This window comes from Aspergillus novofumigatus (genome assembly GCF_002847465.1).
Source record: "Aspergillus novofumigatus IBT 16806 chromosome Unknown P174scaffold_10, whole genome shotgun sequence".
Classification (NCBI taxonomy): Eukaryota; Fungi; Ascomycota; class Eurotiomycetes; order Eurotiales; family Aspergillaceae; genus Aspergillus; species Aspergillus novofumigatus.
The window spans coordinates 802,150-824,582 of record NW_020194283.1 but is presented as its reverse complement, the minus strand read 5'-3'; the positions used below and the strand labels follow the sequence as shown (position 1 = coordinate 824,582).

General features: G+C 50.7%; 8 protein-coding genes and 1 non-coding gene across 9 annotated transcripts; 6 read left to right on the top strand and 3 right to left on the bottom strand.

The window, feature by feature from the left end:
• Positions 1-367: 367 nt before the first annotated feature.
• Positions 368-2,900, top strand: P174DRAFT_516095 (putative chromatin remodeling complex subunit (Arp9)). The gene is made up of 3 exons (XM_024832279.1): positions 368-434; positions 503-1,949; positions 2,006-2,900. The coding sequence occupies exons 1-3, from the start codon at positions 405-407 to the stop codon at positions 2,602-2,604; spliced, it is 2,076 nt and encodes a 691-aa protein (XP_024678043.1). The 5' UTR covers positions 368-404; the 3' UTR covers positions 2,605-2,900.
• A 308-nt stretch (positions 2,901-3,208) lies between these two features.
• Positions 3,209-4,409, top strand: P174DRAFT_464569 (putative C2H2 finger domain protein (Kin17); the record flags this gene model as incomplete). Its single annotated transcript, XM_024830404.1, has 4 exons — positions 3,209-3,262; positions 3,324-3,397; positions 3,459-3,639; positions 3,696-4,409. 4 exons carry the CDS (start codon positions 3,209-3,211, stop codon positions 4,407-4,409), a joined length of 1,023 nt encoding a protein of 340 aa, XP_024678042.1.
• Positions 4,410-5,407: 998 nt separating this feature from the next.
• P174DRAFT_t175 lies at positions 5,408-5,496 on the top strand. Its single transcript has one exon. It is a non-coding gene; the product is annotated as a tRNA-Pro (tRNA).
• Positions 5,497-5,520: 24 nt separating this feature from the next.
• P174DRAFT_507721 (pyrroline-5-carboxylate reductase) lies at positions 5,521-6,980 on the top strand. Its single transcript, XM_024831399.1, has 2 exons — positions 5,521-6,027; positions 6,082-6,980. Exons 1-2 carry the CDS (start codon positions 5,991-5,993, stop codon positions 6,927-6,929), a joined length of 885 nt encoding a protein of 294 aa, XP_024678041.1. The 5' UTR covers positions 5,521-5,990; the 3' UTR covers positions 6,930-6,980.
• A 324-nt stretch (positions 6,981-7,304) lies between these two features.
• On the top strand, positions 7,305-8,999 carry P174DRAFT_470874 (putative proline oxidase Put1; the record flags this gene model as incomplete). The annotated part of the gene is made up of 2 exons (XM_024830594.1): positions 7,305-7,894; positions 7,962-8,999. The coding sequence occupies 2 exons, from the start codon at positions 7,305-7,307 to the stop codon at positions 8,770-8,772; spliced, it is 1,401 nt and encodes a 466-aa protein (XP_024678040.1). The 3' UTR covers positions 8,773-8,999.
• Positions 9,000-9,117: 118 nt separating this feature from the next.
• Positions 9,118-10,712, bottom strand: P174DRAFT_507720 (alkaline phosphatase-like protein; the record flags this gene model as incomplete). Its single annotated transcript, XM_024831398.1, has 3 exons — positions 9,118-9,647; positions 9,946-10,528; positions 10,650-10,712. 3 exons carry the CDS (start codon positions 10,710-10,712, stop codon positions 9,118-9,120), a joined length of 1,176 nt encoding a protein of 391 aa, XP_024678039.1.
• An 862-nt stretch (positions 10,713-11,574) lies between these two features.
• On the bottom strand, positions 11,575-15,374 carry treA (alpha,alpha-trehalase treA). The gene is made up of 5 exons (XM_024828461.1): positions 15,168-15,374; positions 13,361-15,100; positions 13,021-13,308; positions 12,716-12,952; positions 11,575-12,638 (listed from the first exon to the last, which is right to left on the bottom strand). Exons 1-5 carry the CDS (start codon positions 15,177-15,179, stop codon positions 11,772-11,774), a joined length of 3,144 nt encoding a protein of 1,047 aa, XP_024678038.1. The 5' UTR covers positions 15,180-15,374; the 3' UTR covers positions 11,575-11,771.
• Positions 15,375-16,158: 784 nt separating this feature from the next.
• Positions 16,159-18,889, bottom strand: cat1 (catalase catB). Its single transcript, XM_024828460.1, has 6 exons — positions 18,483-18,889; positions 18,192-18,417; positions 17,723-18,138; positions 17,473-17,637; positions 17,241-17,415; positions 16,159-17,179 (listed from the first exon to the last, which is right to left on the bottom strand). Exons 1-6 carry the CDS (start codon positions 18,765-18,767, stop codon positions 16,260-16,262), a joined length of 2,187 nt encoding a protein of 728 aa, XP_024678037.1. The 5' UTR covers positions 18,768-18,889; the 3' UTR covers positions 16,159-16,259.
• P174DRAFT_58603 (uncharacterized protein) lies at positions 18,479-19,451 on the top strand. The gene is made up of 2 exons (XM_024832394.1): positions 18,479-19,048; positions 19,113-19,451. The coding sequence occupies exons 1-2, from the start codon at positions 18,773-18,775 to the stop codon at positions 19,347-19,349; spliced, it is 513 nt and encodes a 170-aa protein (XP_024678036.1). The 5' UTR covers positions 18,479-18,772; the 3' UTR covers positions 19,350-19,451.
• The last annotated feature ends 2,982 nt before the right edge of the window (positions 19,452-22,433 follow it).

Sequence of the window (22,433 nt, the reverse complement as noted above, 5' to 3'; positions counted from 1 at the left end):
TATAAACGAGGCGAGAGACATTCTGGAAAGATGGAAGTACGTTGGGTAAACTGTACACTCAATATATACTACTCCGTAGGTGGCTAGTTTTCTAAATTCAAGGACACCCCACTCGGTCCAATCGAACTCTTTTTGTCGATTAAAGCATAACGCACGACAATAGATACATATGTCTAACAGCATGACCGTGACCTAATTGCTTCAATATTAGCAAATCAATTGGCGAAGGCGTCATACCTCTGATGCTACCTAGATTGTGCTATGATGAGGGCAGGTGGCGCCTAACCCAAAGTGGCTGACCGCCCAACCTGGTTGAGACCATCGCAGAAGCTCTAACACCGCGGTCGGCTTCACTGCGACAGATCCCCCAAAATCCAAAGCTCCATCACGCTGGACTGCCCAGGATGCCGCCCTTTAAGGATGAACACATTCTGGTAAACCTCACCTACCCCACCTCGCAACATTCACTTGCCTTATGGCCCACTAACCCCCGTCCCTTTAGATAATTGCGCCCGGTTCGCAAGTGACCCTGGCGCAGCTCGGCCTTCCGGAGTCCTTTACTCCTGCGCGATTTCGCTTCCCCACGCGCATGTTTCCTGGTGAAAAGAAGGGCGAATATGAACCATATAAAATTCACGAAAAGCGACGCGATGTCAAACCTAGCAATGGCGCCGACGCGCCCAAGGAGGACGTGGAGATGAAAGATGCGGAAACCTCTGCGCCCGAGGGTGCAGCGAATACTGTGACGGATGAGAAGCCACAAACCGCAGAAACTGGAGGCCAGCCGGAGAATGGAGAGGCGCAAGAAAACAATGGCGATACGGCCCAGGAGAGTACACAGGAGACTACTCAGGAGGTCTTCTACGAGGAGGATGTCACATCGGATGAAGGCGCGATTTATCCCATCGAAAATGGACGGATTGTCGACTGGCCCGTCTTTTTCGCCCTCTTAACACATGTTTACAACACACTTAGCCCGCCTTTCCACACACCAATCATGCTCATTGCTGAGCCAGTCTGGTCCGCCCGTGATCGCGAGGCGATCACTCAGTTTGTTTTCGAGAAATTCAAGACACCGGCGTTTTGTCTAATGGATTCTGCACTGGCAGTCTGCTATGGATACGGAACATCTACCGCAACGGTTGTCGATGTCGGGAAAGGGAAGGTCGATGTCACCGCCGTGACCGATTTCATGGTCAATGAACACGGAAGAGGTATCGCCCTGGAAGGCTGCGGTGGAGATTACATGACCGAAAGGCTTCTGGAACTACTGGAACCCAAGGGCTTCACAAGGGAAATGTGCGAGCAATTGAAGAGAAGCAATATCACAGAGATCTTACCGCCGGGCACACCGTTCCCTGGCACCGCAGAGACCGCACAACAAGGCGCCAACCCAGCGGTATCGGCCTCGACGGGTGCACAGGACGGTCTCGGTGTGAATGGATCCGTCCCTCGTGGCCCGGGCAACAACACTCAGACCGGAGCTGAAGGGAACAACGCAGAGGGTGAAGAAGATGAAGGGGTCCTGGATGTTGCGGCCATCGTTACTGGGAACACAAGCGAGTTTCTAGCAAAGAGGGAGAAAGAGAAGGCCGAGAAGGCTTCAAAGAAGGGTGCAGCGGATCAGGCTGCGAAACTTGTTCGTCTGCCGAACTCCAAGAAAGAGAAAGCTTCATTCCAGTTTGAGGAATTCGTTCGCCTAGACTCTGACCAGCAGACGACTGACGGTTCGGGACGATTCATCCGTCAAAAGCGAGACATCGAGGTTGGCATCGAGCGCTTCTTAGCAGCAACCCCCAAAGAGCACGTAGGGGAGCGTCTCTCGAGTGGAATTCTAGAGGACATTGCCACTCAAATACATCATACCATTCTCGCCGTTCCCGACGCAACCAAGCGGAGCGAGCTCTGGGACTCATTGATTGTCGTGGGAAATGGTAGCAAGGTCAAGGGTTAGTGGCCTCCCTGGGTATCTCTGCTCGACATATACACTGATATTATCGAACAGGTTTCACACAGGCTTTGCTTGGAGCAATCACACAGAAGTTCATCCTTTCGCCATCAGGTACGATTTTCACATCTGAAATTCCGTCGAATTTCTCCACCCCATTGCCTACCGGAGGAACCAATACGCCCACTCCTTCTGGCCAGCCCAGTATCATGCATCATCCCGCCGGCCACGGCGTCAATCCTCTGCTTGTTGCTGCAACCCACTCCGGCAACCCAGCAGTAGGCAACATGCCTCCTGGGACACCATCGCTCGACCCTAACGCTGCTTTCCACCATCGGTCTACCGGTCATTCACAGACTCCGACCTCTGTGAAGACCTTGAAGCCTCCTGAATATTTTCCTGAGTGGAAAGAACAAAGCAACACCAACGCACCAGGCGCCAGTGGTGCTGGGGGCTTGGGCATGGGCAATGGTGCTGCTGGCAGGCCCAGCGGCCCGTCCACCGGTGGCCATGGCATGGAGGAGGCGGTGTTCTTGGGTGCTCAAGTCGCATCCAAGGTTGTCTTCGTCCTTGACCAAGGATTAAGCAAAGGCTTCATGAGCCGCGTGGAGTATAATGAGAACGGGCCGTCGGCGATCCATGAATATATGATGTGATTGTATCGCAATGTCGTTTTGTTTTGCCCATGTTTCACCATGATCCAAGGAGTTCGGCAACGAGGTGTTCCACTTTGGTCAACGGGGGTATCCTTTTAATCGATTTTGGACTCGTTGCCCTCTACATATACTATGATTTGTGATTTTCTCCTGCCTTGCCTTTCAACACTTGTACTTTACACGGTGGGCGTCAGTTCTTCTAGAAAAGCAATTCTGTCTGGATGCGGGTAGGATAGCTGGAGTCTGGTCCTCAGTTAATAGCGTTCAATATACTCTTCCGGCCAGGAGATATGCGCCTTCGAGGGCAATCCGAGCTTTTGCTGTCAGATATCATACCTATTCGTCCCTTTTGATAAGCCACAAATCTTCTTGTGGCCTGTGCTCGTGATCACGTGACTATTCCTTTAGCCACAGAAACCGGTCACCCGCCACATCTGTCTTGCCTCTCGGTCAACACATCGCCAACGAAGCTCTCTTCATATCCTTCATCTCTCTTTTAGTTTCAAGACTCGGACGGAGGTTCGAATGAAAAGGCGTGCACCCTGAAATCTGTACTAAACCTGGTTAATACGTCCCTACACCTTTCACATTTCTTACCTTCAATATGCCTCGTGCGGAGGCTGGAAGCACCAAAGCGATCAGCAACAAGATCAAAGCCGTATGTTCTCTCATTGCTGTCCTACAATATTGAAAAGTACCCGGTCACTAACAGAAAATAGAAAGGCTTGGGCAGATTGCGATGGTACTGCCAGGCTTGCCAGCGCCAGATGCGCGATGAGAACGGATTCAAGTGGTAAGTCTCTTTATTTCCTATGAGCTTCTTGGCAATTGTATACTGATTTTCATTACTTCAGTCATGTACAGAGTGAAAGCCATGTACGACAGATGCTGCTCATCGGCGAAGATCCCAAGAAACATATCGAGGAATTCAGCAGAGACTTCCTGAACAACTTTGTCAATTTGCTCAAGACTACGCATGGCGAGAAGAAGGTCCACATCAATCAATTCTACCAGCAGGTTATTGCTGATAAGGAGGTGAGTCGCGCGGTAATAGTTTGGATTATGGCGGCAGATCACTGACGTTGATAAAGCACATTCATATGAACGCCACCAAATGGAAGAGTCTTACCCAGTTTGCGGCCCACCTCGGTCGAGAGGGTATTTGCCGTGTCGAGGAAAGCGAAAAGGGTCTGTTTGTTTCCTACATCGATCGGAGTCCAGAAACAATGCGACGACGGGAGGCGATCCTCAAGAAGGAGCGGCAGGACAGGGGAGACGAGGAGCGGGAGCAGCAGCAGATTCAGGAACAGATCGAGCGGGCTCGGCGGAATGCGGAGAAGCAGGATGAGATCGATCCTGAAGCACGAACTCTGCAACGCAAGGAGGGCGAGAAGGTGAAGCTCAATATCGGGTTTGGGTCGAAAACGAATGGAGAGTCGAAGTCAGTGACGCCAGAGACGCAGTCGCCAGAGGAGAAGGATAAGGGGTCATCTTCAGCCACACCAGATACCAGTACGGTTGAGTCTCCCGCGGCTCCGGTAGAGGCTGCACCGCAACCGGCGGCTGCACCCCAACCGGTGGCGCCGAAGCTCTCCATGTCGTTTAACAATAATAAGCCGAAGAATGTTTTCGCAGCCATGGCAAAGAAGAACCCACTGGCAGGAAAGAAAGGGCCGGTGCTGGAGCAACCTAAGAAGATGACCGAGCAGGAGCGCATCATGAAGGAGGAGATGGAAGCGATGGAGCGCAAGCGTGTGCGAGCAGGTTCGGGCTTCCCGAATGCCAAGCGTCCGAAGATCTCCTAAGAATGGCCTGGTGGTGAATATATCCGCATCCAATGTCTACAAGCAACTGGTATGCAGCGACTTCGTTCTGCGCCGGTCGTCTCAACTCTCGACCATATATCGAGACCCCAGACCTGTTAGGTCTCGAGGGAAATGGGTTCAGTCTCCCGCGGCAGTTTCAGTCTGCGCCGGACGTTTGATCAACCATTCTAGCAAATTGTCCTTCGCGCGCGGCCCGCCAACTCGGCGCTATATACACAATTCCCTGCTCGGGTTGTTGTGTTTCTCAGAGTTCTGGAAAGCACAAGCTTCTGGTATGGGATGATGCATGCGTCTTCGATGACACGGTTCGTTCCGATCTGATGGAGTAATGTCATTCTCCTTTCCGCACTTACTGTAGGACTTTGAGCTTATGGTTCATAGCATAGCTAGCTTTCAACACTTCTTCACAATTAGCGATAAATCAAAAGCTTTTCAATATTGTCTCAATAATCAATATCTCGGCCATTCTATTTGCTTGTTAATAGCGCGGACTATAGCACAGCCTGAACACATGACGCATCACTATAGGCACCTTTCTTCCTTTCAGATAGCTCCGCGCATAGGTGTCTGTGCACACAATTGTCTAGGAGCTTTCTGCTCCGATGCCTGACTCGTATCAGCATGAAGTGCACCATTAGAGCATTCCTTTACAAGGTAATAGCTGAGCATTATTCAAGTGTCGTATTTTTGTCCAGGGGAAACCTCCGAGCCCAGAGTCGAGGATATATATTGCACATCACTCGGAGTACGTATAACACTGGTAACTAATATGCCCACCAATATCAAAAGGAGTCTGTGTGGTCATCAATATATCTACAAGAACCCTAGTGTTACGCAAGACGCATCATGTTGAAACTGCATGATGAATCCTGGCTGTTGGTGTATAAGTCTTCTGTACCGAGAAGATCAACCTTTTCGGTTATGTAGAGCTCATTTTGCTCCCTATACCTAGTTAAGATGGCTGCATAACATCGGAGGCCCGGGTGGTCTAGTGGTATGATTCTCGCTTAGGGATAAACCCAAGCATATCTGCGAGAGGTCCCGCGTTCGATCCGCGGCTCGGGCCAGCCTTCACTTTTTGCATTTGCAACTTGTATTTTGTTTTACACTTCAATTTACTGGCAAGGCCAGGCAGGCCACCGCAACGTCGACTATTCATTCTTGATTGTGGCTTGAGCACGCTATCAACAATCCCGGACGAAGCAGGATGCGTTGACTGTTGGCCGTTTGCTAGTGACTCAGTCGGTCACGTGCCATACAGGGACTGGCCTCTATGATGTGCAAGACGATATGTGCAGACAAGTCATTAAATACCTTTTCAGGTTGCATAAATAGGGACTAATTATTGGACGAGCGAATGAACCCTCAGCGAAGAGCAAGTGATAAGCAGGTCCACTGCGTCTCCAAATCTTCGGGTTCTCTTCCCGAAGCCGCAACCGCAATCGTTTGTTTCCCTATAATATCTGCCTTTTGATCTTGTTGCTCATACATACTTCGTCTATTTCATCCAATTCTTCCAGGACACACGCTAAGCTCATCACTATTGAAGTAATCCAACAAATGGCATCTGAACGTACCCTTGCGTTCATAGGTTGCGGTATCTATAGGAGGACCCCTTGATTGTGCGTCTGAGTAACTAACCATTTGGAAGGAAATATGGGTTCAGCTATTCTGAGCGGCCTCCTTGATGCGGCACATCGGACGACAGATTCCAATGGTAGTGCGTCAGAAAAGGTCTCACGTTTTATTGTGAGCACGAAGAGCGCTGCTTCTGCTCACCGACTTTGCGATGAGTTTCAAGCGGATGAAGATCGTGTTGAGATTAGACATTCGGAAAATCTTCTCGCCATGCAAGAGGCAGATATTGTCCTGCTTGCATGCAAACCTTATATGGCCGAGGAAGTTCTGGGCGAGCCTGGTGTGCGGGAGGCCCTAGCAGGGAAATTGGTGATCAGCATCATGGCGGGGAAGACACCTGAAGATATCGAGAAGTATATCTATCGCGATTCACCCGCAGACGAAGCCGCATCGAAGGCGATCATCGTAAGAGCAATGCCCAATGTTGCAGCTCGTCTGCGTCAGTCGATGACCATCATCGAGGTCAACAACGATCTTTCGTATGACATGGCCGACACCTTGACCTGGATTTTCGAACAGATCGGAAAGGTGAAGTTTCTGGAGACAGATCTGTTTGATATCGGCACAGTGCTTGTGGGTTCCTCCATTGCTGTTCTGACTGTTCCGTTGGATGGCGTTCTAGATGGCTGCGTCGCGGAGGGACTCCGAAGAGCAGATGCGTTGGAAATGGCAGCGCAGAACTTGATCGGAATGGCTGGTTTGCTGCGAGAAGGGGTGCATCCAGCAATCCTAAGAGAAAGTATCTCTTCCCCACGGGGTTGTACAATTCAGGGTCTGTTGACGGTGGAGAAGGAGGGCGTGAGAGGAGCGTGCGCACAAGCGATGATCAACGGAGCTAGACATCTAAAGGAAACGCCTTGATAGTTCATGTGATATAGAAAGAACTGCCTAGGACATAGATGGAAACTGACCTGTAATAGCGATGGAACTTGTTAGTGGCTTTGACGCTGTATGGAATGTAGGGCGGGATCTCAAGCCGTGACTTTGTCGGAAGGGAGTCCGAGGTCATATGTACAAGACCATGAATCGAATCAAAAATGCGAACACAGTGTTCCTGGTTGTTTTTCATCTTGACACCAATCGGGGACCAGGCCGTTATGCATTGATCTACAGCATCTGGACTAACGGCAGACTTGACCCCTCACGTACGAGGAGAGACGAACAGGACGGAATGAAAGATAAATAGCGACCTAGAGACGATTGTGATTTGAAGCGTCACTGTTGGAAAACCTCAAGATGTCAGTGATGTCTTTAGTACCAAAGCGACCCAGCATTGTGTCCTTGGTTGCAGCCAAACAATTACGGTGTCAAGTTTCAACATCGACTACGACACCTCGCACACACCGGCCTCGAGATGCCATCATTTCACAGCCATCTCCATCACCAAAGAAGGCGCCTCTCTCAGCTTTGCCAACAGGAACACTTCTTCGCTCGCTTGTGTTCACATCCATCATGTCCTCTCTCTTACTGAACCCTTGTCTAGCAATGATGAAATACGTGGTGGATTCCAAGTCTCCCCTCCTCAATCCATCAAAGAACCCGCTGATAGATTATCTCCTCCGAAAAGCTATCTACAATCAGTTCTGTGCAGGTACAAACGAAGCTGAAGTGCGCAAGACCGTTCAGGATATGAAGAGCCTAGGATTCAAGGGTGTTATCCTCGGATACGCCAGAGAGTCAATTGCTAAGGCGGACGAAAACGACAACAGTAGCTTTCACGTTGAGAAAAGTCAACAAGCAATTCAAGACCAAGCAGTGGAGGAATGGAGACAAGGAAACCTACGGACACTGAAGATGATTGGCGCAGGGGACTTTCTCGGAATCAAGTAATAATCCTATCCACGATCATTAACTGCGCCAACTCAAAACGGAGAACCAGCTAACGGACATCAGATTCACCGGCGCAGGCCCCAAAGCCGTTGAAACCCTTTCTCGCGGCGACCTCGTTCCACCTCCCTCTATCGCACAAGCTATTGAAGAGATCTGCGAGGCCACAGCATCCCAAAACTCCCGCCTTTGGATCGACGCAGAACAGCAAGTCTTCCAGCCAACAATCGACGCCTGGACGATTGACCTCATGCGGAGATTCAACCGAGACGGGAGGATAGTCGTCTACAACACTATCCAGGCGTATCTAAAATCCTCGACCGAGAATGTCCATCGGCACCTTTGCCTAGCTCAAAAGGAAGGATGGACATTGGGGATCAAGCTTGTCCGCGGGGCCTACATCGCCCATGATATCAGATCCCGGATACACGATACTAAGACAGATACGGATAACAGCTACGACTACATCGTTGAGGGTCTTTTATCACAAAAGTTTCCACTTAAAACAGCGTCTGATAATGCGTCAGCGTTTCCGGACGTACGGTTGTTCGTGGCCTCTCATAACGCAGAAAGCGTGCGCAAGGCGTCGACACTGTATAGACAGAGGATTCATGATGGTCAACCCACGATTCCACTTGAAATTGGCCAGTTGCATGGAATGGCGGATGAAGTGAGCTGTGACTTGTTAACTGAGAATAATACAGGTCAGTCGGAGACACCTACACCTGGAGTATTCAAGTGTCTGGCTTGGGGGACAACGGAAGAATGTCTCCATTTCCTGTTGCGAAGAGCGATTGAGAATAAATCGGCCATGGAGAGGACCAAAGACACAGCAGTAGCGATGCGACGGGAAGCCCGGAGGAGACTTGGGTGGTGAGACATCAGTATGCAAGGAGCGCTTCTGTTTGTCAGGATTCATTTGGTGGATGAATACAAAATGCGTATATATTGTTTATCTGCACGCCACATAGACATGGACTAAGCGTCCACTAATCACGCTGCGACAATACAGTCAAGTTACCTGTCACGCGGGCTTCTCTCAGTAACACAAAATGCGGGGAATTGCTCATACTTCCTTCTTTTGGCCATCGGCAGCTGTGCCCGAAGTCTCGAAAGACTGAACTCGGGAGGGGATTCCGCTACGGTCGAAATCACTAAAGTCAGTGTTCACCCTTTATGCCTTCAGATAGACGGCTTATAACTGTCATTCTCAACTCGGTCCTCATAAAGGTTGCAATTTCCAGTCTCCAATGTAAAGAACATCCGCTGCCAGTATCGTCCAATACATTATGACCTCAAGATCATTTGGGAAGCCGAGCTTGTATCTCACATGGCACATTTTCCTTGCCAATAAAGCCGGATCCTCAAATTCATCCTTGACTCCTTCAACAACCTGGTTGTTCGCGGATATCTGGCCAGCCAGTCCGGCAACACCAACCTCCTCAGCGTAGATAGCCCAGAGTCTCAACAACTCATTGAAGATTTCAGGCTTCTCCTTGCTCAAATCCCGCGTCTCTCCCGGATCCTCTACAATGTCAAAGAGCTCCCACCGTTGAGGGCCCCGAGAGAGAGGAACATAGGTAATCTTGTATCGTCCCTTTCGCAGGGCACCGCTTCCTGCGATTTCCCAGCCCGTGACATGCTCCTCGCCATGGATCGATGCCGGGGCAGTGGAAGTATCCGCGCCACCGACAGTTATGGCGTCCAGGGACGGCTTCCAACTGACATCACGAACGCGCTCGATCTTTCGTCCTCGATATGTGGTTCCGGGATGTTGCAGCCCGGCGTAATCCAGAATAGTCGGGGACAATGTCCATCACTGTACAAAAGGCATCGATGACGCGACCACCCTCATGCAGGGCTTCCGGATTGCCCGCTGGCTTTACTACCAGAGGCACACGGCAACCACCCTCTGTGGAGAACATCTTGTAGAGTCGCGATGGGGCTGTAGTTGCTTGGGCCCAGCGACTGCCGTATTACACGTAGGAGTTTGGCCGCCCGACATTCTCCAACGAATTATCATAGTATTTCTCCAGATGTGCGGTGATACCTCGGCCGCCGAGAGGCGATGCCTCGTAACTGGCGCCCTCGGCACCATTATCTGACATGAAACAGATGATGGTACTGTCGTATCCGCCCGACTGTCGAAAATAGTCCATAGCTCGGCCGATATTCTTATCCATCACTTCCACCACGGCGGCGTAGACTTCCATCGCGCGAGCGGATTTTGCCCGGTCTTCGTCGTTCATCGTCTCCCGATCACGATCTCCCGGTCCCGTTACGACTTCGTGTGGCACAAGGTCTGGCGCGACCAAGCCCAGCTCCTTCAATCTTTCGAGCCGCTTAAGTCTCAATGCAGATGAGCCATCGTTGTACTTCCCGCGGTACTTATCCACGTAGGACTCGGGCGCTTGCAGAGGCCAGTGCGGAGCAGTGAAAGGGAGGTAAGCGAAGAACGGCTTCCCTTTCTCCGACTCCGGATGCTCGGAAAGAAACTCAATGACTTTTGAAGCGTACGTCTTGGAAGAATAAAAGCCCTCTGGCAGCTTTGTTGAATATTCAGCGTCTTCCATATGGAGCGCTGTCACAGCTGTTTGAAAGAAAGGGTTGACGCCCGCGACAATATCCTCATACTGAGGTTCATAGCCTTGGGCCAGTTAGCAACCCCCAGGTCCAGAAGGAAGGTATACATCTTGCACAATCCCACCATAATGATTCGCCGCACCAGAAAGCATAGCGTACGATTTGACAAACCCTGCAGTCGCTGAAGCCGAGATCGTCGGCGACGATGACCAGGAAGTTTGGCCGGGATGGCATTTTCAAGGACAATCGGGCGGGAAGCCGCAAGCTGTGAATATGGAAACGGCTAGGACTTGCTCGAAGGGTCATTGTCGAAGGACGCGAAAGGAACTATATGTATATATACACCTATAATAATCGCCAGATGATTGGGCCGCAAGGCCGTCAGGAACGGCAAGGATAGCACGTCGACTGTAGCTGCAACATGTCAATGTCCAATCACAAAAGTGAAGAAACTGGGCCATCCCCGTCCCACAATCAAGTCCAGCCATTGCACCATCGTAGAGTAAAATGGCCAAGCGCATCTTAGAATGCTATACCGTTCTTCCATACTGCATTGGTTGTGTTATAAGGAAATCTGGCAGACTGCCAGAGGAGTCAGCAAGAGTCAGCAAATCACCATTGCGAAACCACCTATCCATGTCGGTTTCACTGCGAATCGCCTCGATTGCATGTTAAATGCTGGAAACGAGCAATCAAATGAATGTGAGAGTCTCGGTATGTATGGCCAACAAGGAAGAGCAGACCGGGAGAATTGATGGATAAGTGATTGATTGGCCATCGTGACTGCATGTAATCAGCCCATATGCTTTTTGACTAGGAAGCTAAGGTAAGAAGATGGATTACTGACGGCCAATGGTCTCTATCACCAGTGCAATGGATGAAAGATGGTGTTCATGGATGATGATCAAAGTAGGATACCAGCGCATCTCCATCATTAATGCAGGTGCCTGGTGCTGATCATACAGTGAGGTGAATCTGCCTAAGGCGGGCAAGGCGGGCGGCGCACTCGCTTGAGCTTCGTTGCCCAGTCTGTTTCATCTTATTCTTCGATGTTCCAACGAGTTTCAGTGAAATTCATTACATGATGAGACTAGAGCTTGAATTTCATACCCATCGATTCTCGAATCAAGAAGTTGATCGTCTGAATAAGACCTAAGCAGTAAGCACGAGTTATTAGGTCTGCTTGTTAGCTAGCTAGCAAGCATCAGATCATATTATGTACATCATAAAAGGAATGTATAATACATTGCAAAAGTCCGAGGACGTTCAATTACCGCCGACTGCGACTCATCCTCAAGCATCGAACTGCCGGTACCGACGGTCATTCAAACCACCAGACAGCGCAGCAGCAGCCCTGACGTCCAGCCTTCTCTTGGTGTTGCCGTGACCACTCGACGATCCCTTACTCTCACCCAGGATAGCCCACTCAGCAACAGTAGCACCTTCCTTGCCGCCTGCCTGATTACCCGAAATCAGCAGAGTGGCGTAGCGAGACGTGTGCACAGTCTGCGACAGATTCACATCGGTCGTATTACCAGTAGCCATGACAACTTCGTTGTAGTCAGTGCTCTCGGCGTTATAAGGCTGAGATTGCTTGATGTTCGTCAATGTGGTGACGACCTTGTAGCGGGAGTTCCCGTGGGCGGAAGACATCGCGGCCACTGGGTCCTCAAGCATCTCGTCGTGGAAGATGACGGTGGCATTGACGGGAGGGGCTTGCCACCAGTTAAAGTGGAAGCCAGAGACCTTGGAGTTGATATCAATGTCGGCCAGGGCCACGGTCAACGAGCTCGTGTTGGCGGTGGAAGGCCGCCACTTGGTAGAAGTTGCACCGTCTACGGCTGCGATGGGGAACTGACCAGGAGCATAGTCATTAGGCGAGTACACAGGGCGACATTGCACCATGTTTCCGGGGATGGTGTTGTTGAATCCGATCTGTCTGTTAGGAACGACAAGGGCCCCGGTGGCTGGAAGCCGGTAGGTAGTTGAATTGCTAGGGTCGCCAACCAAGACAGGGATGGAGGCGTTGGCAAAGCGAGAGTCTGCAGTGTCCAGAGGGGTAACTTTTGCTGCTCGGCTGATAGTCGTATGGGTGCGGTTGGAGCTCGCGGAAATGGGCCATCCACGCCAGTAGAACGTGCGGTATTTAACGTTGGAAATCTGAGGGGCAGGTTAGGGTCGATATGAATGGCATCATCGGGAAGCAGTCTCAGTCCCAGGTATCCCATGAGGACGACCTGGTGGGCACCACCGTGTCCTGTCAAAAAGGGATAAGCCGGGTGAGTGCCACCGTTGATACTGGCGTCATCGATCATTTGTTCGGACAGTTGGTAGAACGGAGCTCTCATGTACGGGTCGTAAGAGTCCTGATGGTAGGTATAGGCAGAGCAGCCGGATGGTGAGACATCATTTGCAGTGATCGCAAAAATAGCCCACGTCATAGCAGGTCCATCAGGAGACTGTTTGTTGGCATACTGTATGCACATGAATGGTTAGTCCCGTTCAGTGTCAGTAGAAATTAGGAGAAGTAAGATGATCTCACATAATCGAGGTCATTCAGGGAGTACTGGGCTGTATAGTTGTTGTCGTAGACCAAAGGATAGGTGACAAGCACTACATCAGCCTGCTTCACCACAGTGGTACCGTTCATCGTGGTATATTCCAGCGTCACGCCGTTCTCCCTGATGATGAGGACATTTTCAGAGATTTCCGTCCAGGTCTCATTCTGTTCGAGACCAAACTGTTTCCGGAAGGAATTGGCATAGCCCAGTGTCTCGGAGATAAGCGGCATCGTGAAGCCACCGGCATCAACGTGGTTGGCATATTCATCCTAGAAATTTCATTAGTTTCGAGGTATGCGACACCGAGATAGTCAAACGTACAGGATCAGTCATATTGATCAGCGTCCAGGACGAACCATTGCGCTGAACAATGTTGGAATACATGGTGGCAACGGAGTCGTAGATGGGAAAATGCTGCTCGCGGAAAGTCTTTGTGTCGCCGCTCGCAATCCATTGATACATCAGGGAAAGCCCGATATCGCCGTTCAAGTGATACTGGTAGTCCCAGCAAGGACCAGTACCAGTACAGTTACCGAAGCGACCACTTGTCCAAGGATAGATGGCTGCCGAAGGGGAGAAGGAGGTCTGGTTCTTGGAGCTTGTAAAAGCAGTGTTGATATTCTCAAGTGCCTGTGGGTACAGCTTCGTTCGGTAATTGGTCACTCCCTGCGCAGCCTCGGGGTGAGATGCCACCAGACCTGGCTGCATCCAGACGTCGGCATCCCAGAATACCAGACCCGCATACGAATCAGAGGTCAAACCACCGACGGAGATGCTGTTGACATTGACTGGAGCTCCGGAAACAGCCTTGATGGCATTCTTGCCCACGGTGTTCTGGACAAGGTAGTACGTGTTTGCGACCGCGATGATCTGGGAGTTGAGGATGTGCTCATCATCCGGCAATGTTCCGGTGGCAGGGTCGACAAAGCTGTCTACCGAACCGTCCAGGAGAATGCTAGCCCACTCTGCCACATGCGACTGCAGCGATCCCATGTAGCCGGCTCCCATTGCCGCAGACACGGCTTGCTTTGCGGTCTGTTGCGGGTTAGGGAATGCGTCTGACGACGCAGCGCCAACGAACTTCGTGATCCGGACGGTCTCATTAGCACGGAACTTGACATTGACAGCCTGCGCAATGGAGGATTCATTGCTGTGGACATAGGGCTTGTCGTTGACAAGAGCCCGGGAAGACAGATCCACGCCAGCGGAGGCAGTCAAGTTCGTGTAGACATAGGCCGTGACATTTGAGATTCCCCAGGGCCGCACAGCCGAAAAGAGAGCTCCATTGTCTTGGCCGGATTCCACGAAATCGGTACGGACAGCCGAGTACCCATCAATGACGTTGACTACAGCTGCCTCAGACCCCTGGGAAGGAGTGATCTCCATATCCACCACGGCTTGGTTGACATGCAGCTTGTGAGCAAAAAGCCGGTACGTAATGTCGAAAGAGCCCTTGTTACCGCGAGGAGTCCATGTGTACGACCAAGACAACACTCCGGACTTGAAATCGTACGTGGATCGGAAATCAGTGATGGTCTTGTTGTCCACGGTAGCATCGAGATAATTGCCATCGCCAAGGTCGAGAATCAGTCCACTCCAGTGTGGGATACCGCTGATCACGCTCTCACCTCCGTACTGATTGAGCCAAGGAAAGTTAGAGCCATTGGTGGTTGGCTGATAGTCAAAAAACCCAGCAATAGTCGCAAATGTCTGTCTTCTGGAGTACAGCGGCCAGCCGTTAATCACGTCGCCACCAACTGGAACGTCCAATTCGAAGAATGGGCCGACACTCGCAACGTTGATACCGAGGTAACCATTGGCAATGGAACCGCGAGATTGGTAGTGGCCCTGATCCAGGGTAGTAGTCGAAAGCAGCCAGTGATCATCATCCCAGGTCACACCAGGGAATCTAGTCTTGTAGACATGCGACGAATTAGTGTCAACTGGTTTGTGTCCATGGCCGCCGTGTCTCTTCAAGCTCCTCGCAATCCGGTCATTATTGTTCGGCAAGCCGATCGCTGCGGGGAGACACGCGAGTAGTGACACCCACGTCGCCAGGTTCTGTCAATCTGGTAAGCTAACATAACATCACTTGACATTAATCGAAAGAGCAGATGGCTGCGCTCACCTTGGAAAGCATCCTGGATAGCCTCTCAGGGCAGTGAAATCCGCCCGAAAAAAAGATCCTGTTGCAAAAGACTTTTGAGAGTCAGCGTGCACTTCATAATCCAACAGGAGGAGGTTCCATCCAGCTTAAATAACAGGAGAAGCCCACCACACTCAGAAAGGAAGGTGTAAAAAGGTGCTGGTCGGTTTGCTTCTCTCTTCTTTCTCCACACTCGTATCCGATACCGGAAAGACCGAATGTCGATCCCCACACTGAACTGACTGGGTGCCCCGGACGGGTTCCCATGTCCCCGAATCAGCGCGGGTTGGTCACGTCACAACCCAGGAACACCCCGAGATTCTCAGGAATCAGAATGCGTGGATGACGCACAGACTTTCTGAACCTACCCAACTTCGTGTCCAGCAAACTTTGTCCGCAACCTAATTTCCAAGGTTTCTGTGTGGCTTACCGTGACTTGGGCTCTTGGCCGCAAATTGTAATAAGAATTGATCGCAGCCTAGCAAGTAGCAGATTGTTTCTGCGGGGTAATCGCAAGCCACAGTCCTACGGGACGGTTAAACGGTCCCGTTCTTTAGAGTTGAGCAGCAGACACGGCAATCCGGTGAGCAGCGAGACCCGGGACTTGAAAAAGTGGAGGACTTGGATTGGGAACGGAAAAAAAAAGCCTCATTAACGTTCGAACTTTCTGGACGAAAAGAGCGATTTAGACGATGAAGACAGGGGCCAGCAGCCTCTTTCATCATCAGCTCTTGGGGTGCATGTGTACAGAGTAGTAAGTAACCAAAGCAACTACAGCAGGAGAGTTTCTGGAGAGTTCTGGCCGCCCCGCACAAATATCCGGCTTTAGCCCGTCAGTCAGGCGCCAGTCACCCGGGCCTCAGGCAGCGCTCAGGTGAATGGTATTAGCTAATGAGGAAAACGTCAGAGCTTTACAAGAAGACGGATTTGAATCGATGAATCTTTGTACGAATAGTACTACAGTAGTACAGAGCCCAGTATAGACAGAGAAGCAGCAACTCTCGAGTCACCGAGTGAAAGTCATTAGAATGAGTCCGGGCTTTAATCTCATTTCCACCTTTCTCCTACCAGCCCCTAGTGATCCACGGGAAACCGGTCCAAAAACTTAAAAGTTCGAAGGCCCTCCTTAATACCATTGGCAAAGTCATCAGTGACCGACTGAGCCACATACACGCCGTCCCGAGACGTAGCAATCCCCGCGTTGCGGAGAGCAGCTGTGCCGCTTCCCAGCGCCCCAACTGTCTTGCCGAACCGGAATCCGTCAATAAGAATCTGCAAGGGCCGACCGGTGGGGTACAGGGAGCTTGCACCACTAGTTGAGTTGGCCGAACCACCAGTAAACGAGGATGTCGTGAAGAGACTCTCTGCACCGGCGGCAACAACCACAGCGTCAAATTGGATTGCATCCGAAGCAGAGTAGGTCTGGTCAACACCGTCGGCCAGACGTTCTGCGACAACAACAACGTCGACACCGTCGTCCTTCAGCCGGTCGCGCAGGGTGGAAGCTCCCTCAACCGAGCCTGGGTGCTGGACAGAACCCAGGATGCCGACCTTGAGGCCATCAAGCTTCTTCAGCTTGGTTCCAAAAGTGCCGACATTGGCGGTCTTGTTGTTGTGATAGAAGGTCGGGTCGGGCTCAGGTTCGGCGACACCAATAGCGCGCGCAACGCGTCGCGCAAGGTCGTTATCGATGCGGTTCAATTGAATGATGACGTTGTTCTTCACGACGGGAGATTTGACGTTTGCGTTTTCGAAGCGGATGGCGTCAATAACGAACTGCTTCTCGGCAGGAACCAGAGAATTGTAGAAGAGACGCGGCTGCGACCAGACATCCTCAAAGCTTGGGCTGACCGCACGGATAAGTTTGCCGCTGGTGGTACGGCCAGGAGCTGTGAAGAAGCCGTCGCCGACGGTCTGGTTGGCTTGTTTGGGCGAACCGTTGACCGGAGTCTTGGGCGAGTACGCGTGAGGGTTGAGGGGGATGAACATTTGGCCTACCGAAAAATGAAAAAGATTAGAATGGGAGTACTGACATCAAAGTTAGAGAAGTCTCACCTGCTCCATCGCGATTGTTGTTGTGGACGGGAACGCGAGGCTGGTTAATGGGGAGTTGTTCAAAGTTGGGGCCACCGTGACGGTTCAGCTGAGTGTCCAGGTACGAAAACAGACGGCCTTGCAGGAGAGGGTCTTCAGTGAAGTCAACACCGCGGACAATGTGACCAGGTTGGAACTATGTGCAGTCAGTTTACAAATTCATTCTGTATCAACCTTCCTAATGGCACCATACCATAATTTGTTCGGTCTCAGCGAAATAGTTGCGAGGGTTGCGGTTCAGTTGCATCTTGCCCAACTTGGTGATGGGCACGAATTCCTCTGGCACGATCTTGGTGGGGTCCAAGAGGTCAAAGCCAAACCGCAGTTGGTCCTCTTCATCCATGATTTGAACACCAAGCTGATTGAACTTGAAATTAGCTTCTTGTTGCTCTTTTGGTGTTTACCAGACTGCTGGGAAAGGATGACAACCGAAAACGACTTACCTCCCACTCAGGATAACGTCCAGCTTCAATTGCGTCGTGCAAATCCTGGCGCATGAAGTCGGGATTCTTGCCCGAGGTCTGCTGGGCCTCTTCCCAGACCATGCTGGCCTTACCCTGCAAAGATGTCCAGTGAAATTTGACGAGCTTGGATGCACCGTCATCTGTCACGAATCGGAAGGTATGCACCCCGAATCCGTTGACATGGCGGAAAGAACGAGGAATTCCATGCCCAGACATAGCCCAGAGCAGCGTGTGCATCGTGCTTGGCTGCTGGCTGAAGAAGTCCCAGGCCGAGTCATGAGCGGTGGCAGCTTGAGGGATCTCATTGTCACCTCTGGGCTTGACGGCGTGGATCAGATCGGGGAAGAGGATAGCATCCTGGATGAAGAATACAGGGATATTATTTCCAACGATATCTATAGCGGTTAGCCAAACGACGTGCATGTGCGAATTGGACTACCAAACGTACCGAAATTGCCCTCGTCGGTATAGAAGCGGGTGGCAAAACCGTGGACATCGCGAGCCAGATCCGAACTGCCCCTGCTTCCTGCGACCGTCGAGAAGCGGACAAATACAGGAGTTTGCTTGCCTTCCTTGGCCAGGAAAGAAGCCGCAGTGATGTTCGAGAAGTCTCCATATGAAGTGAAGACTCCGTGGGCACCGGCGCCACGGGCATGGACCGCACGCTCGGGGACCTGCATACTCGGTCAAATCATCCTGTTCATCATGGGAAAAGCGATGGGGAATCTCGGTCTCATACCCGTTCATGGTCGAAGCGCTGGATCTTTTGACGGAAAATGAAATCTTCGAGCAGGGTGGGACCACGCTCTCCGGCACTGAGACTATTCTGATCTTCGATAGGACCGCCTACGTCGGACGTCATGAAGGTATCATTATCACTGAGATAATACTGGGACAAGAATTCCTCTGTGGCTGCGGCAGCGTCGCCATCGGATAGCTCATCGCGACGGTTGAGCTCGCCGGTCATGTAGGGACAGACCGCATTGGCGACGCCAATGAGGCCGGGGATATACGTGAGACGCATTCTTGATGAGTCTCCGTTATGGGATGACAGACTGGGAAGAAAGCGCGTTCAATTGGGCGTTAAGCTTGGTCATCAGAGGGATCGGAAGGATGGAAGAGGGGGCAAGAGTCCTTTTTATATGCGCATCGAACCCACTGCTTCTCAGTATCAGCAGGGGGGCGCCGATCACCACATGGGATGCAACAATACCAAGAACCACTAAGCAGGGAAGCAGACGAATCAATATTGCGGATATGGTATTATGCAAGTCAAACGGTCTACTCCGTGGAAAGTGCAGCAAGGTACGTGATGCAGTGGAGACCCAACGGCCTGATGGAGATGTGATGATCCTTAACTATCCGCTAGTTCCTGAGTCCTGACACTGGGTTTGTCACAAAGAAGAAGCAGTCGGCGAGAACGAGTCAGATTTCCCCATTTAGTCAGTCGCAAACAAACAGTGCATTCTCCAATGGAAGGTGCGGGCAGCAGCAGATCCATTCTTGGCGGGAATGGGTCATTTCGCTTGTGAAGAAGATGATTCTCAGCTCAACCGACAGACCCAGAGTAAGTGATGTGTATTCTGCTGACGTTCAGTCTCACTAAGGAAGTGGTCGAGGCCGCGATGCTTGGTAATATTTTGTAATAGCATCGGTCTGGGCACTCCGGGGAGAAGTGACCAGCGTCAACATCCCCACTTCGACCATCGCCTTTATTTGTTCGGATGTCGATGGCTTCACCTTGGCAAGTCTCACACCCGACAATCATTCCACTTTGCTCCGTATCCACTCACCCGTCCAGTCGCCGGTCATGACGTTGCAGCGCCGGGCAATTTATATCGCGATTTCCATCTCTCTCATTCCAACTTTATCGCACATACTGCGGAGTATATACTTTGCTATTGCACAATCCTTTCGGATATTCCTCGGCATATTCGGTTCCTGGATTCATCATTTCACCTCGGAATCAACGAGTGATAAAGCAGAGACGATCATTGGATGCGCTCTGCGATCCTTGTTGAAATCCAAACAAACAGCACGCATATGCGATCAGTCCCGTGCTGAGGCAAGGCGATGCTTGTGGTCGTCTATTTTTAGAGATCCTGGTCAATCAAGGTCAAAGGTACTTGCATAACGCATCTTACACCGTAGTTTGGAGGCTGTGTTGACTTCGCACATAGGTACTCTGTACTGCGACCGTATGATCGGTCAGGAATGTGTGCCGATGCAACTACCAGAGCCAAGAGTCACCCAATGCACTTGATGTGCATTCGTCACAATTGTATCGCAGCGGATTGGACAAGGTCCATATCGCGTTAATCCTTAGCGTTATAGTCTAATGTCCTCTTCCAGCCACAATATTAATAATATGCAGCTCCTTGAGCTGATTTGCTAGTCAGAAGCGTGGCAATTGAACTTCCATCCAGTCCATCTTGAAGTCTTGACAGCATTCCTGAATCTTGCCCCTTGCTTATTAGACGTGCATAAAACCCTATCGCTCCATGGATAATAGAATTGCTCTCGCAAACCCATTGCCCCAGGAAATGTTCAACATTCACTCACAACGAAGTCCAAAGAATAATGATCAATGAGCTTACCTTACTCCCTTCTTACTGCCAAGCATCCCCCGCGCCTTGGCTTATGCAATAGCTCAAGCTATCACCAAAGACTCGATGAAGGAGACATTAAATTAGCACTGGGCGTAGCTAGCTCTCACCTCTGCCTTAGTGTAAGTAGATATAGTTTAGATTTTCTTTATTTCCGTAAGAATGTTCCGGCCGAGCCGTCGCCGTAGACCATGTTCAGACAATAAGCCGATAACTAGCACAAGCCAACATAGCACTTAGCAGGGATGATGCTAGGGTTAGGAGCGAATAGAATCGGCTGTATGACATAGCTCCAAATCCAATAGCTATGGTCATGAGTGGCCACGGCCGGAAGTTGTGGTTGTTATGTGCTATGATATTGTGGCCCCTGGCATTGGCTTCTGTGCAAAGGGTATTGCTAGAAAATAGGTCCCAGGTATCATGTGAGTAGGACAAATGATATTCCAGGGGCAGAATTACATAGTCATACATGATGGAGACACACCATGATGAACCTTAACTTCCAGATATTGGATGTAATCGTCGTGCTAGCAATTCTCCGGACTCCGGGGTATCTCTTGCGAGTCCTAAGAAACATCTAGAACCCCGAACTCTTCGACCATTCTCGCCCCACCAATTTGATCGGATTATGTCGCCATTTCTAGTCAAAGATTGATGCATTTCACTAAATAAAGCTCCCTTTAGTTACCCAGCCCCTCTTTTCGGTTGATGGCCTGCTCCGCCATGTCCGAGATTGGTGAATCTCCCTCCCGCTGCGAGATGCGTAAGGCACGGAGAAACGTGGCGCTGATCGTGAAGGTCTTGGACTTGATGGATTTGACCTACAGCAGCTGCAAAGTCTCAATGTCCCCATTGATCCCAAGATTTTGGACGAAACACCGCTGCAGAAGCGGTCTTGTTTTGCTTCCTATCCAGGCCACTCAATTCCAGACCCCGATGAGGATGCGCTAGTGGGGGCTTAGAATGGCCTAGACGATGAAACGGAATATTCTCTCACTCGTCCCGTAGATCGCGCATATGTGATAATAGAGACCTGTTGAATTACATCTCCTACTGGGGGAGACGCCGAAGAGGAGAATGTCCGTTGGACTTTGAGATGGTATGCAACCCACCAGGTATTGCTAGCCTATTTTTCACCTAACGTGCACTTAATGCCGGAGACTACCCATTCAAGGGTATATATGGGGATGAGCAGCCCGATTCGGGTACTACCATATCACGAATAGAATGGCTCTACCTCTCCAAACGTCAAGTCCATCATATCATGTACATGACTTGGTCGCGACAGATTTCACTGGTAAAGAGATAGTTAGTCATGTTCATGGTCCAACGTTTCACTGTCCAATACTAACATCTCTTACATGTCTTAATTATCTCGCTCATGGGGCTACAGCCTCGAGCGATTGAAGCCTAATTCGACGGTCAGGCTCGGTCGTTCGTCGAACCAAAATGAAAAATTTCACCCGCGGGAACAAGGCAACTTTCAAAACATTTGCCCTGTGGTATATGGGTGGGCCGGTTGCGAATACTGCTCGGCTTCCTGATTGTCGGTGATTTCCGGTTTCTTCTTTTCGGTAGCGGCTGTCGCAGAATCTGGGTTTATTTAATGGCGCTAGGAAAAATGGATTGGGGTGTCTGGCGCACATTTTCAATCTTTCGTCAATCTGGGGCTGGATACCCGTTTGGACATGTTGATAGCGTGTCGCTGAATGGACTTTAGGCGCGAATACGGCATAATTTGCTCTGTAGGAGTTAGCTGATTGCACTGGACAGCGATTAATACATGGTTACCATTGAATTCAGTATAGACTCTTTGCGCTAGTTTCTCGTGCTTTACCAGTCCTCCGTTTCTGTTGCGGGCCATGAGATTGTTTGCTATCTATGCAGTCGCTGTTATGTCCGCAGAGAGAGATAGTGTGAGACTAGTTGCCATGGTGTTGCAACTTAGTCGGCGTGTTCGTTGCTGTTGTCTGTGGCAAGGTAAATGACTATTATGGGACAGCTACTACAAGCTGTGGCTGCTGTGGATTATTAGTCAGGTAAAGGGGTATGGAGATGATATGAATGAAAATACCCTGAATCAG